This window comes from Electrona antarctica (assembly GCF_951216825.1).
Source record: "Electrona antarctica genome assembly, chromosome: 13".
NCBI classification, from domain to species: domain Eukaryota; kingdom Metazoa; phylum Chordata; class Actinopteri; order Myctophiformes; family Myctophidae; genus Electrona; species Electrona antarctica.
Window position 1 is genome coordinate 36,329,973 of NC_136794.1, and position 16,070 is coordinate 36,346,042.

The window sequence follows — 16,070 nt, forward strand, 5'->3', positions numbered from 1 at the left end:
GCTCCACCCACACCAAGGCAGGCAGGCAGGCAATGTAACACAGCACAGAGTTGTGCGCTTTGTTTAAAGATTGTTGTTATAAATAATGAATGTGGGCTTTCTAAATCATGTCTTCATGTAGTTGAACTCTGCACATTAATACAATTATGGAGACACATGCATAGTACAACTACTATGCACATGCATAGCACCTTAGTTTCTAGTTTTTGAGTGGTGTAAACCACTCCTACAACTGGCTTTGTTAGTTTACGTGTCTGTCTGTCTGTCTGTTCGTACCAAAACATGAGCACGGTTGCTATGGTCACCCAGTTCACACGGGTGTGATTTCATTATGTCAGACATTACGTCAGACCACAGCTGATCAGTCTATATAAGACCTTACACCACTCAGTTCACACGGGTGTGATTTTTAACCTTTTAACTAGTTTTTTTATAATAATTGTTTTTTATTCTTCTTTAATTCTGTAAAGGGACTGAGTACCCTGAAAAGTGCTATATAAATCGTATGTACAGTATCATTAGTTAGATTTTAGCAACACATTTGTGAGCATCACAGCACACAAAGATTGTGAATAACTAGTTGCTCTGTCCACACTGATCATTAAGTTGACAGTTTGTTATTAGTTTGGCGGGGTGAGGAACCGTCTGATCAAACACCTGGAGGACAGTACAACTCCTGCCAACACACACAGCTGACTTGTGTTTCACTTTTACTCTGTAGAGTTCTCAAATTCTGCCCAAACCCTGCCTGACGTTTTATGGCCGGGTCGGGCCTAAAACCTATGCTAATTGGCCTGGCCGGGCCTCGGCCCAGATCAGTTAGGGCCGGGCCTAAATCTTCAGGCCCATTGAGAACTCTAAGTGGGACCCTTACTCAAATAAAGTACTCGAAGAAATACTACTTTGATACTCAAGTAAATGTACTTTAAATGTACTAGTTTGCAGATCAACTGGTTGTATCCAGAGACACACAACCACCTTTATTTGTTCTTAAAACTTGTCACAACTGCATGGAAACGGCTGACTTTTAGGATATTTTCTCCCACCTTTTGGAACCGACGCAGATTGAAAGCAAAGTCACGACAAACTTGGTTCAGGTAACACTTTTTACTTTCTGTTAAAATGAAAATATTGTCATATTCAAAGAAAAATACACAAACATTGCAACATGAACTGCATACATAAGTAAAGAATTATTTACACAGACTGCACATAATGCCAGCATATTGTAGCTGTCAGGCAGCATCCTCGTATCTCCATATTTCAACTTTTTATGTTTTTCAGTAAATTAACACAGAGAAGGAGTAGTCCGCACAGTCTTTGTTCCAACAGTGTTTATTTTGATAAACACCATTTAACTCAGGACACGATGGTTCGGCCGTGAACGGCCACGTGTCGTGGAGGGTGCCCGGCGACGGTGTCGCGTACCTCAAGTAAAACCCGAAAGGTAGTACACCAGGTCATTGGAAGGCTCTGGTCCCCGCCCGGCCCACAGACCAATCAGAATCCTCTGCGCCTGGGTGTCCGAGACATGGAGCATAAATCGCCCTTTTCTCTTCAGAAGAGATGCTGCTGGGGGGTAAGCCGGACTAGACCACCCCTCTTTGATCGTCGTGGGAGCGCTGGTGGAAGACGAAGGACACCGTGGTGGGCTCCCAGGAGGCCAGCAGCACAGCGTCTTTCAGGCCTTTCTTGTCACAGCAGTGGTTCCACTGGGACAGGTCGCTGGTGCAGTCAGAGCCGTCTGGCGCCGGGCGCACCTGCCGGCCGTTCACACAGCGCCGACAGCGCAACCTGGTACAACACAACACGATTGATAATCAAATAATCACATTATTAGACACACATAAAATAGGCAAAAATCGTTGACATTGTAGATTGGCTGCTTTCATTTGAACGATGAAGAAATATAGGGATTAAAGGACCACTTCATCTATTTTCAACCTATCTTCTTATAATCGGTCCTCACTAATCCTAATTATAAGATGGCACCATTTCTGTCTACTCACTCTGTGTCTCATTGGTGGGCTATGGGCAGGTCAGAAACCTGCCTACCAATGACATCATTAGAGACTCCAAGCTAATAGAAACTACAGCCTTTTTCTTCCTGGAAAGTTAGTATGAAAGTTTGCATAAAAGCCATTGCTCCTGCATAAAAATGTGTGAAGTGAGGGGCGCCCACTGTAGTTGCCACATGATGTCACGGGGGTCATTCATTAATTGTAGCTTCACTGCCACTATACATTACGAGACATGAATGCAGTGTGGCCACATGACATCTCACGTCGTCATTTAGTGCCCTAAACAAACATTAAAAGTCTATAGACTGCCATATGACCGATGATATGAATTTCAAAAGCCATGCATTGAATATTATATCATGATGTTGACACAAGTTGATGCCCACATCATAGGTTGAAAATGGCTGAAACGCTCCTTTACAGCTCACCCTGGCATCAATGTCTGTTGCATCAATTCCGTGCTATCCTCGAGATATCTTGTGGAAAGTTATTAATTCCATCTGAGCCATCCATGAGATACACAAGATTTGATTAGAAATTGTTTAAAAATATAAATTTACATTTGTTTTTAGCCTTCCGCCACTAGCATCCATAGGCCTCTCATTGTAGAAACAGCCTAGATGGTAACCCGCGGTACACGTGCACAGGGTTATTAGTAGTATTTATGCTCAGAATGGCATGTTTATAGCCTAAAACATTAATCCGAGCCGCGGTAATCATGATGCTCTGGGGGCGATGATCCGTCCCTTCCCTAGGCCTACACTACAGATCCGGACTACATCACTTCCTTGGCTTGGCTGAGCAATCTACTTATTGAGGATAAAAATTGTGATTGGCTTGAATGTGATGATGTATGATGATAAGAGTGCCCCTCGTTTCACACAGGTATGATCTTTTTTTAACATGTTTGCCTATGTATATATTTGTGAGTAGCGATTACTAGTTACTGGGGGTGTTAGTGAACAGTGTTTACTTGTCATGGGTGTCACTGGGGGTCTCCTGGTTGAGGGAGAACAGCTCTCGGAGCTCTTCGTGGCTGAAGTGTCTCTGGACATCTTGCTCCTCGTCCACCACACAGCTGCTCAGGGCCTTCTTGTGCGTCTGCCTCTGGAAGATCTTCTCCTCGATGGTCCCCGTCTGGCACACAACACAACACACCATAATTAGAATCGAATAGTCGATTATTCGGCGGTAAAATATAATACATTTTTTCATCCAATCAAGCATTAAAACACTGTTCTGAAACAACCAGCGGGTAAAGGGTTAACTATAGGCAGAGCCAGTGAAGGGCAGCTGCCGTTCTGATTGGCCGAAATTCACAGCACCTGTTCAGAATCAAAGTTACACAATGCGTCAAGGAAGGACGCGCTGTGAGCTTATACTGTAGATCTGCTATTTTCGATGTGCTACAACATTTTCTACGGCACAGCATAGCATGTTACGTTGTTGGTGAGAGCATAGAGTTATATTAGGAGCGGAGGAGAGACACACTGCGATGTTATTCTACAAGCCTATGTTCAACAACAACCACAGTCCCTTCGGTCTTTACAAGGGTTATGATTAGGTCTGGTCCATAGCGTTAGAAGGAGCAAGATTATGATTATGATGCTAGCAGGCTATGAATCAATGATCAACTTCACTCCATCGCGACCATTATAACTCTATGATCGCGACATAGCTGTTTGTATTTAATAATGCTGCACGCTTGCACCTTTGTTGGATAAGCATAAAGAAAGATGAATAAGAAACATGACATCACGACAAGACTCTACTGTAATGCCACCAAACTGGATATAATAATGGGCAGGGCGGCTACTGTACTGGACGTCACATCTCCAATCTAACTTGTTGAACAAATAAACTCACCAACAGTAAGTAAAGTAAAGTATTTACGCACTGTAGTTGTCCCCATTGAGCGTATGACGCTCAATTAGTTTATTAGTTTGATTCATTATTGCAGTCCTATCAGTAAAGATGATGATCAGACTCAATGTCTGTATCATAGCAGGTCTATCAGTAAAGATGATGAGACTCACAGAGAGCAGTCTGAATCATAGCAGGTCTATCAGTAAAGATGATGAGACTCACAGAGAGCAGTCTGAATCATAGGTCTATCAGTAAAGATGATGAGACTCACAGAGAGCAGTCTGAATCATAGCAGGTCTATCAGTAAAGATGATGAGACTCACAGAGAGCAGTCTGAATCATAGCAGGTCTATCAGTAAAGATGATGAGACTCACAGAGAGCAGTCTGAATCATAGCAGGTCTATCAGTAAAGATGATGAGACTCACAGAGAGCAGTCTGAATCATAGCAGGTCTATCAGTAAAGATGATGAGACTCACAGAGAGCAGTCTGAATCATAGCAGGTCTATCAGTAAAGATGATGAGACTCACAGAGAGCAGTCTGAATCATAGCAGGTCTATCAGTAAAGATGATGAGACTCACAGAGAGCAGTCTGAATCATAGCAGGTCTATCAGTAAAGATGATGAGACTCACAGAGAGCAGTCTGAATCATAGCAGGTCTATCAGTAAAGATGATGAGACTCACAGAGAGCAGTCTGAATCATAGCAGGTCTATCAGTAAAGATGATGAGACTCACAGAGAGCAGTCTGTAGATGTAGCAGGTCTTCTTCTGGCCGTCTCTCCAGACACGCGCCATGGCCTGGTCATCGTTGGCCGGGTTCCAGTCCGGGTCGAACATCACCAGGCGATTGGCCCCGATCAGGTTGAGGCCACACCCCCCTGCCTTGCTGCTCAGCATGAAGATGAACTCTGGACTCTGAAACCACAGGAAAACATGCATGTGGGATTTCATCACCTTTAGGTTCATTCTAATGCGTTTTATTTATTGTACATGATTGTCACTCGTGTTATGTGGACAATAAGGGAGATGACTAATAATTGCGTTAATAACTGTGTGTTTTGACATTGAAAATTAGAACATATAAATTAAAATTACATTTGTTTGCATTTTAGGCTTTGTAAACAAACACTGCACAGGAAATGCAGCTCAAAGTGCTTTACAGAGCAATGGAGAAAAGCAAGGCATAAACATTACAAAAAACAAGAGCAGTAATGCAATACAGTGAGGACATGAATAACAAAAAATTAAAAGATCAATTAAAAGCAAGGGTGTAGAAGTGAGTCTTGAGCTGCACTTTAAAAATGTCTACAGAGGCTGCCTGTCGAAGGTACAGTGGGAGTTTGTTCCACGCCGTCGGCCCGTAGAAGCAAAACGCTGCTTCCCCGTATTTTTTAGTTGCCATTTTCTTAGGCAAAGCGAGCAGGCCCGCAGTGGAAGACCTATGGTGTGTGTGTATATATAAACATTGTGATGATAAGAACAATTGTAATGATCTCAAATAATTGTGATCAGGTGATTCTGTCGTCAAACTCACCGATAGACTGTTGAATCTCTCCACGATCTTGGCCCGTTTCTTGATGGACATTGTGCCGTCAAGTCGGACGTAAAGATACCTGTGACATGCAAGATGGAGATCAATAAATATACAGACATACAGCTACTATGGATAGGCATTATGCAGGCAGGCAGACAGGCTTTTGTCTCAATTACCTGCGGGATCTGCACAACTTCTCAAAGAGATCCAGTGTTTGAGTGTAGTTGGACACAAGCACCACCTTGTCACTTGTTGTGCTCCTGGTATGCGCAAGGATGTAGTCCAGAACCAGCATTTTCCCTACAAGGCAGAATAAGACAAATATTTAAGGATGTATAGCAGTCCAGAAGCACAATGGAAGTGATCCTTGGCAACAAACTGGCCTATGAAGTCCATCTATACGCCATGACTCATCACTGCGACATATACATCTGATCTATAAAACACGAGTTATCGCTAGTTCTGTGTTCTTTCTTGAACCCCATGCCTGATATGATATTTTCCTTGCAATTTACAATTTAGGCATTTAGCAGACGCTCTTAATCCTGGTGGTAATACATCAAATACATACAAATAGTCTTCAGGAATCATACGTAAGACAGGGCTGCCAAGTTTCAGAAAATGCCAAGAGTGAGACCTTAGTGTCTTAATGCGTTCGACGCCGCCCACCGGGCGGCAGCGAGAAAAGATTGTCGATTTGGCCTTTTTTTGGGTGGCGGTGCCGGTTCCTGCGAGCCGCCCCGCGTCCGAAACGGTAGAGAAATGACAGAGTTACCATGTGGGTAACCATTTTTGCATAATATGGAAAAATAATTGTGATTACACAGGCCTATACCTGAAAGCTGAGGCTCCACAGCTTTAGCGTTGTTGTATCCTGCTGGAAAGAGATCCACTGCTCCTTCAAAGCCCTCCTCGCCCTGCACACACTTCTCATAGATGAGACCTGGATCTGTACGGACACACGGACACACACTTGTAATCGATGCAGAGGTTTTAAATCATCGTGATCGAGACCAGATCAGAATGTTTGTAAACACTACATTAATGTGTAGTGCTGTGCCCTCTAGGCCAGGGGTCTTCAATGTTTTTCAGACCAAGGACCCCCGAGCTGAGATTCGGTGATTTGTGGCTACAGTTCTCCTCAGGGTAGGGATATTAGCGTTCAAGTGGTTAATGCCCCTGCTCTAGGCAACAATAACATAGGATATAGAATGGTGACACAGGCTGCCCTGCTTACGATTGCAGAGCTTCTTGAGAGAGGTGATGGAGGACAGGGAGGACATGGTGATCTTGTCCTCCTGCAGGGTCTCCAGGGGTTTGGTCTGCCTCACAAACCTCTTGTACAGCTCTGTCTGGAGAGGTGTCAGCCTGCAACACATTCAGCACAAAACGCACAGATTTAGCCAGTTGCAACACATCACACTAGGTTCACAGCGTTGATGTTGACAGCGAATTTTGATGTTGATTTAGTCTTTTGAATAAAATTCCATTTAGTTTTAGTTGCATTTTAGTCACCTAATGTTTGTTTTTTTCTTTTCTAGTTTTAGTAAATAAATATTATATAAATATACCGGTAATAGTAGACTAAATCTACAGTTGATTTAGTCCAGGGGTTCTCAACCCTTTGTGCTGGGGACCACCACAAATACTCACGCATTGGTTGAGAACCCTTAAAATGTATTTTTTGACAGACCTTGTAATGTCTGATTTATACTTGGCCTTGTGCTGAAAATAGCAGATCTACAAACGTGTTGTAGATCTGCACAACACCGACACACAACAAAGTATAAACTGACTTGTCTATTAGTTCTACTGGATCTCTTCTCCGCTAACCTCCCTAACACACTTTATATCTAGCCTTCGAACCAATGAATGTCTCTTCATTCACAATAAAGGCATAAAGAGCATACCTGCAACAGACCACGTGCTCGATTTTCACAGGCAGATACTTGGAGAGGATATCTGACGTTCTCCTTATCAAACACCTGCCAACAAAACACATGACGCTTTATCAGTCAATGTATGGGGAGTCCTAGACCTAAAAATTTGTCATATTTTCATCCATACATTTTGAAAAAGGAAAAGAGAAAATAAACTAAAACACACATATAATAGGAAATATACACATAAAATCAACTTAATTTGATTTAACCACAACATAGCCAATGCATAAGCTTTGAAGAGTAAAATGCAAGGGTTCAAACATCAGAATCAAAACCAGTTTTAGATATCTTAATATAACTGTCAATGTGTGGCGTGTACAGCAACAGTGTCTTTGTGATCACCTGTTGACGACACTGATCAGCTCCTTGAGTTTGTCCTCTCCACATTGTCTGTCCTTGTCACTTGCGTCTGAGTCTCTGCCCTTCAAAATGGGGAGCTCAAAGCGCTTCTTGAACTCCTGGGCTGTCCCTGGTATTGACAGATTGACACAGAACTAAGGGTAAGGGCACGGAATGAACTCAAATTCACAGAACGCAGCTATTAAATCAGGCTGGAAACCAGGCTCCTCTTTTTTCCTTCTACACTAAACGTATTTGCCACAAATAGCCGATCTACACGCTCACAACGCCTCGCAGCGTGAGGCGTTGTGTGTTTTTAGATATGCTAGTAACTCCCTTAGGGGTCCCGGACCCCCCACTGAAGACCCCTTGTATAGCATGGTTTGCTTACCAAGAATTCCTGCGTTAACAAAATGCACCAGACTGAAGTACTCCAGCAGGTCGTTCTGGATAGGAGTTCCAGAGATGAGAACTCTCCTCTTCACACTCATGGAGTTCAGGGCCTGATACGTCTGGTTCTCGGAGTTCTTAAGCCGGTGACCCTAGAGGCACAGCAGAGGTTCCCAAATGTTTTAGGCCGTGACCCAAAAGAGAAATGTGATGTCTCCCAAACTAGTGACAATAGCAGATCTACAAGCTCACAACACGTCACAATGCAATGTGTTGTGAGCTTAACGATAAAACACACGGTATAAACCCTAGCATGAAGTAGGGGCATAAGGAGACAGATGCCGGCCGTACCTCATCACAAATGATCAGTCCAACTTCTCCCTTATGCAGAACTCCTGCATGAAGTCGAAACGTCTCATAGGAGATGATCAGGATGGGAGTGTGAGCTCTTGCACTCTGCTGACACATGAAGTTCTCTGTGGAGCACAAGCAAATAGAAGCATGACCTTTAACCCTGTAAGACCAATTCCAAAAATGTCTTCTAAATCACAGCAGTTTAAAAAAATGAATGGGCTTTTTTTTTTGTGCAACCACAAAACTGCCGCCACTGCTATGCCCGGCCTATAGATAGGCTATTTTAAGGCGCAACATTCCATTATTCCATAGAAGACATGTATTGGTTTCTATGGAATCCAAATGACTGAAATCATTCGTGGAGACTGAGAACTTTAATCCAGAACGACAGCTACAGTACAGTACCTAGCTTTCTGTCGATGTCTTCCTTGGAGCCTCCGTCGATGGCGACCGGCGTGACACGTCCTCCCAGCCACTTGGCCACCTCATTGTACCAGTTTCTGACCAGACTGGAGGGGGACACCACGATGACCTGAGGGTTGTCACCGGCATGACGTTTTAGTTGATGATTCATTTTCATACAGTTAACCCATTTAGACCTGGAGAGCCCATGTTACACCTTTCAATCTATATAGAAACATAGCATTTTGTCGCTGTTGGGCAGAAAGCTCTTATCTCCATATTCTGACTTTTTTCACCAGTTGAATTCATACAGATGGATGGAAAAGATTTGGAAATTGGGATTAGCTCAAATAATTCTTGTGATGATCACTCAGACGATGGTCCCAGATGTTTCTATTTGTTGACATTTTGTATACTATGCCGATACATAGTCCACAATGGATTGAATACATAGGAACACAATGGAAACAAGTCCACAGGATCTTTCTTGTGTTCTCCTTTTAGTTGGACTGCACCTCGTGCTGCTTACATTTTTGACAAATAAATGATTCAATCAATCAAACCTAACCTTGCTGAGGAGGGGCTTGGCGTCGGGGCTCTGGCGGAGCAGGGTCCACATCAGGGCGATGCACTGCAGGGTCTTCCCCAAACCCATCTCATCAGCCATGATGCAACCGAACGAGTCCGCTATGCGCCTCCCCGTCACACACTCCCACAGGAACTTCACCCCCTGGAGGACAGGAGGAAAAGCACACAGCTGGATTAATAGGCTTCATTTTCAACCCATCTTCTTTGACTGCCAACATTGATACAGTCTGTATGTCACTGACTGCCTTCAGAAAATTCACCCCAAAATGAACCGGAAGAAAGAGCTAATGTGGCTACCGTGTGGACGGACTGACCGCCCACCAGCCCGCCCGTGTGTGGTGTGTGTGTGTGTGTGTGTGTGTGTGTGTGTGTGTGTGTGTGTGTGTACAGCTAATCTCTGGCACCGCGGCGCTAACCCGGTCAATGCCAAATTTTGAACACACACTCCCTGGATGGCAACGATGAACCTCTGCCCCAAATTTATTTGTTATAGCGCCACCAGGAGGCAGACTTTTGAAAAACATTTTTTTTTATATTACTCTTCCAGATTCTGTCCAGAAATCCCGCAAATCGTTACACACCAACTCTATAGTCATGTGTTAAAGCCGGATCTGTCCGATATTAAATCCATAATCCATCCTAATTGGCTAACATTGGGCAGGATTGGCCCGTTTTGATGCCTGGTGCAATCTATACGTTGTTCTACCTTTGATGCTGGCGCGCTCTCTGTGTCTCATCAGCTGTTGCTATACATGTAGCAACATAACTATTTAAAAAAAAAAGAGATTCCAGATTCGGCTTCAGGCATCAATGGGTTAATATCGTAAGCGCTAGGTAGCAACGATTTAGTAATGAGGCTCTAACATTGACATTCATCGACGTTCTTTTACTCAAGCAAAAATTCAGATTATTTCGACAATGTGGTACTGTCATTTTTACTAGTAATAAAGGAGTACTTTTACCTCTCTCTGGTGAGGTCGCAGGACGTTTCCTACCACTGGGTCGACGACGACATGAACCGGGAGCTTTTCCCTGCGCGAGCGCGAGCGCACACACACACACACACACACACACGCACACACACTAAAATTAGTTCAAGATTTGGGAGAGGAGCTCTGCTGCTCATGAATGTCACGTTTTATCCTCCTGTATGTGTGTGTGTGTGTGTGTGTGTGTGTGTGTGTGTGCGTGACAACCAGTTTAATTTCATTGAATAAAACAAATTAAAACTAGTCTAGAATGTTAAGGGAGTTACTAGTGGAGAAGAGATCCAGTAGAACTAAACGACAACACTGTTGCGCTTGGGTGTTGCACTCTGAAAATAGCACACATTGTGAACTTGTAGATCGTCTATTTTCAGCAAAGCAAAGTGTAAAATCAGGCATTAAGACGTCATCAAGGCCCACCAAAATCCATTTTTGGGGACAAAATCAACTGTATGTTTACTTGACTAAAATGTTATGATATTTAATGGACTAGATTCACTAGAACATTTCAGACGACTAAATACGACTTAAACTAAATCAAGTTTTATTCAAAAGACTATGACTAAAACTAAATAAAAATTTGCCACCAAAATGACAACCCACTAAATATTATAGTATGTATTTGGTGCATGCCTGCGGGGGTGCCAAAAAGGAAGATTGCGATATATCAGTAGTTAACGAAGACTCTGCAGTATACCACGCCCCCCCTTGAATATGATTAAGGATTACTGTCATTATGGTAATCTCACCCTTCATTGTTCATAATGCACACACCATATCTGTAACTTCCATTAGCCCTCAAAAAATAAAAAAAATAAAACTTTCAGTGGCCACAATGGGGCGCCCCGCAGTCCGCAATTTGGCCTGCGGGCCGCCAGTTGAATACCCCTTATGTACAATGAAAAATATCCTATGTGGCATATAATAGTCCCCACAAAACACTGTTTGGGACTCACTTGTCGATTTTGAGGAGGTCATGAGCGCTCACCACCGGAGGCTCGTACAGAACCAGAGCGCCTTCGGCATACGGGTCGTGGAGGGATCTCCTCACCCCCGCACGCTTTAGGCCCAACGCCCTGACTCCCAGAGCACCTGGCAACACAATACACACACAACTCTTAATTATTGTCTCATTGTAAGGTGGAAACCTTGAATGTTCATCAAAACCGTTACTTTTCAGGAAAGAAACTGTATTCCAATGGATCCAATGTAGTTATTTAGTCACAATACTTTCATTGGTGTATGTAACTTTTGCAGATTTAATGGCTTTCTTTCACTTTCAAAATGTTTGGAAAATAGTGAAACAAGCTCACATGTGACAGTGTAGTGTCGCTATTGACATTATTCAATTAATGTAATTACAGAACTTGCATCATTTACTGCATAATTACTTCACTTTACACACTATAATGTCAATTGATACTTGTGTACTCACAGACTAGACTAGAATACTAACATCATAATGTACCTGTGTAATTTGGAATAGGGATTTTAAACGGCTTGGAGAGAATACTTCGAATAAACGCTTCCTGAAAACACAGAAAATAACAAAATATTATTGATGACAATAATAAGATTTGACACCCAAGAACATGATAATGCTAGCCTACAAGACACCAAACGACCATAATGTAAAAAGAATTATATATATATATATGACAGACAAAGTACATGATAAAATTACATGATAATGATATTTAGTAGCCTACAACATGATACAACGTACATGTTTGCTTGCATCCACACACAGAGGCAGGTTCAGCAGTTGTGTCAGTGGTTTCCTAAAAGGAGAGATGTACTTCTCTCTGCTTTCACCACCACTTTTCTTCTTCCCTTTGCTCTGTAAAACAATTTGATTAAATGTTTCAATATAATTTTTCAATACTGTTTCAATACTTCAATACATTTCAAACTTCTATAACGATTAATTATTACAACATAATAATTGTGAAAATAGCAAATCTACAAGCTCACAATGTGCCATATTGGTATCATATCGGTAACATTGTTACAAAAAAGATCTACAAACTCACAACACATTTTTATGTTACTGATAGTGTTTATTTTAGTTTTTAAGGAATATCTTTGATTTTTCTTTCCTGACTATAGTGAAATGCCCAAAATAGGGCAATAATCATCTTCATCTAGCAGAAAGTTGGAGTGACGTCATTGTGTATTCTATGTTGTGACACCACATCACAGTGACATCACGACCATGTCCTTTACAAAGGAATGAAAAGTTGATTTAAAATATGATGCTGGTGACAACCCGATACTAAAAAGAAATCACACTCGAGTGAAGTGAGCCAATCAAATCATCACATTCCATGGTTCACACAGAGAAACAAAGCTGGGCCTATGAGGGGCTAGTAGCACCCCTAAACAATCTCTACTCACATCCTCTTGGCTCCAGTCTTCATCTTCAGAAGAATCTCCAGTTTGTTTGCGTTTGGCAACTTGACTGGGAGCCAGGCTTCTTCTCTGGAGGCGCCGGGAAACACAACGTTAGATGAAATAGCGAAAATAGCCTATCTACAAGCTTTGACTTGTTGCAAGCTTCTATTCTATTCTATTATTTTTTATAACTGTTCATTAATCATAATTGAGGCAAAGGTTTGAAATAATGGTGATATTGAAGTCATATGACCCAGCCTGCGTCACAAGGTCACATATAACTTCATGTGTTCATGTTCTTACCATGTTTAGTCTTTCTAGATGAGTTCCTTCTAAACGTCAAGCCTCCCTCCACACCAGCACACTGAAAATTGGAGATCAATCAGTGTTGTTGAAAACACGTCGTATGAAATCATATTCATAATCATATTCATAATAAATAAATATAATAATAAACATGAAAAAAAGGCAGCGATCCGAGCACTCAAAAAGGTTTAGAAAGGAGGAGAGGGTGGATACAAATCAAGGTACTTTATTAGAAGTTAAAAACAAGTTTTGACTCACAGGAGTCTTCATCAGGGCAGCATAATAATAAACATGTTCATATAAAATAAACACTGACTCATAAAATAGGATCAATAAATCACTGATTCACTGTCCTTTGCTTCTCTGAATCGTGTCAATCTCCTTGCCTCCCCACACTCCTTTAAAAGAACGCTTCTTCAGCTATTTTCAACCTTAACTTCTATATTATTGGTCCTCCTCACACCATTTCTGTCTACACAATCCGTTAGTGGGCTGTGGACAGTTCCGAAACATGCCTACCAGTCAGAGTGACAGCCCTAATTAGGGAGCATTTACCTGTGAGAAACACCTTAGCTGCGTGTGAAAGGCAGACCATTACAGCACCAAAATCATGTTCTGTCCATGTTGGTGGATGGAATGACAGAACAAAAGATCTCCACAAACTGTTGACCTTTCACAGCAAAAGCCTACAGAAGATAAGAGAATATTCTGGCACAAAACCACAACCAGCCAGCATCTTCTCAGCCTGGGTAAATAAGAAAATGATTTGGCGTGTAAATGGATTGGGCATCATCTATTCACCTGAACTGCCCTTCACAATAATAAATAGAAGTAGAAGAAGAAGAAGAAGAACTCATCGCCTTGTCAGTTTGTCACGCTGCTGGGGTTTACATTTTTACAAATAACCCAGAAATGCAAGTTACGATTTGTAACTGCAACATAAAATGTTGGATTACCTGCAGACAGCTGCCTCAAGCAGCATGTCTGATGATAATAGACCAGGCATAACTCATTTCACTACTGGGGACCCCCTGGAACCCCCATCCATCAAGGACCCATTGGGGGTCCACGGACCCCACTTTGAGAACCACACGGACACTGGTCTAAGTACTGGTATAAGTATAGCTCTGGTCCATAGCTCTAATGCCGTGCAGGAGGCTCACTGTATATATTTCTTTTCCCTTTTTACCTCCTTTTTGATGAATTCCTGTTCTGTCTATAGAAGTGTCTATTTGTACGTCTCTAAATGTTTTGATGATTTGAACATGGTGGACCCTGTTGGAAACAAGTGTAATGCTTAATTGGGTCGTCCACTCACAGTTAACAGCCTTTGTATTGAGTTTGTGCTTGAAATGTACTGTAATTCTGCAAACTGTTAATAAATTCTTCAATCAATCAATCAATCAATGGACCAGAGCTAGTATAAGTATATGATGAATTGAACATGGTGGATCCAACAAGTGTAAATATGCTTTATGGTGTCGTCCACAGTGCTTGAAATGTACTGTAATTCTCCAAAACTGTTAATAAATTCTTCAATCAATCAATCAATCACTCACTCTTCGGATGTTCAATGTTGATCACTCTTGTAACTGACTAACATCACTTGATGAACACTTGTTAATATCATGATCCTCCTGTTTTTATTTTGAATTTCGCTCTCCTCAGACGCATCGTTCAGTTCACTACAATGAATCCACCACATTATACATGTTACTGCAGTAAGCGCTTGTATGTACGACATAAACAAAACAATGTTAACTAGTATTAAGTGTTTACTTTCTAGTAAATAAACGTATGAAATAAAGATGTACTACCGTCTTCTCTTCATGTTTACATTCGTTGGCAGCGCGCGTTACGGAAGCCCTGAAGGTGCAAATTAGGTGACTAACTTACTACTTCGCCTGGTTTCTATTTGCTGTTCAGTGCTCACATCCGGTATTGAGCCCGCCTACTGTATCCGAAAATCAGTGTACTTACACCAGACTTACACCCCCAACGGTTTACGTTTCCGCTGCAGACCGGATCTGCATTTGCAAAGGAAAATCATTCCAAACCAAACCAATTGGGTTTTGTGTTTAATTAGAAGGTGAAGTTACGCCCGCGCGGGTGGCGCTTTCCTTTGCTACTAATAGTAGCCCCGCCCTACTAGTAGTAGCCGGCGTAGTAAAAGGAGCGCACCCTTGGAAATGGTCTGGTCTGGTCTGGTCGCCTATAATGTTAGCCACCTGTGTTGCGCCAACTTGCGTGTGTACATTGACATTATGTGTTTAATAAAAATAAATAAGGCCTTGTGTGTGGGGTACATCCCTTGTCTGTAAACGACGTCACATACTTAGTTTAAAAGTAAAACCTGGAGCAGCCATCAGCTCCAAATAACCAAAGTGATAGACTCTGATGCCACCTGGTGGAGGAAATGCTCACCACGAGGTTGTTAATGTTCAGTAACAGGGGTCTCCATGTCTCTCCAGATCTTTAGTGAACATAAAATACATTTTCAACCTGAAAAATCCGGGTTGTGATACCAATGTCATCCAACCGGGTGAGAGAACTCACACAGATAACAAACTATCTTTACACCTGGGAAAAACTGAATCCATTCTCTTTGGCTCTATTAGTAATCTCAGCAAGGCAAATGGCTTCTTGGTTAGAGTGGGTGACAATGTTATCACACGTAAAGATGAAATTACCTACCTAGGTTCCATCCTGGAGGCTAATCTTTCCGGTGATAAAATGGCCACCAACGTAATCAAAAAAGTCAACCATAGAACAAGATTCCTCTACAGGATCTCCTCACTGGTCAACAAAAACACCTTGAAGACCTTAACAGGAGCCCTTGTACAGGGTTTCTTTGACTATGCATGCACCTCCTGGTACCACAGCACCTCAAAGGCCCTTAAAACCAGGCTCCAGACTTCCCAAAACAAACTGGTCAGGCTCCTA

General features: G+C 42.2%; 1 protein-coding gene across 2 annotated transcripts; it reads right to left on the minus strand.

Moving 5' to 3' along the window:
• Positions 1 to 1,092: 1,092 nt before the first annotated feature.
• rad54l (RAD54 like) lies at positions 1,093 to 15,015 on the minus strand. Of its 2 annotated transcripts, none has more exons than XM_079518531.1 (20): positions 14,945 to 15,015; positions 13,125 to 13,185; positions 12,825 to 12,908; positions 12,154 to 12,267; positions 11,896 to 11,956; positions 11,384 to 11,519; positions 10,404 to 10,473; positions 9,422 to 9,583; positions 8,857 to 8,983; positions 8,449 to 8,573; positions 8,099 to 8,249; positions 7,711 to 7,837; positions 7,336 to 7,410; positions 6,663 to 6,793; positions 6,261 to 6,374; positions 5,602 to 5,725; positions 5,426 to 5,504; positions 4,627 to 4,806; positions 2,995 to 3,158; positions 1,093 to 1,794 (listed from the first exon to the last, which is right to left on the minus strand). In XM_079518531.1, exons 2-20 carry the CDS (start codon positions 13,125 to 13,127, stop codon positions 1,590 to 1,592), a joined length of 2,232 nt encoding a protein of 743 aa, XP_079374657.1. In that variant the 5' UTR covers positions 13,128 to 13,185; positions 14,945 to 15,015; the 3' UTR covers positions 1,093 to 1,589. The 2 variants fall into 2 exon arrangements, with proteins under 2 accessions (XP_079374657.1, XP_079374658.1); XM_079518532.1 differs by lacking the exon at positions 14,945 to 15,015 and adding an exon at positions 14,687 to 14,704.
• Between the last annotated feature and the right edge of the window lie 1,055 nt (positions 15,016 to 16,070).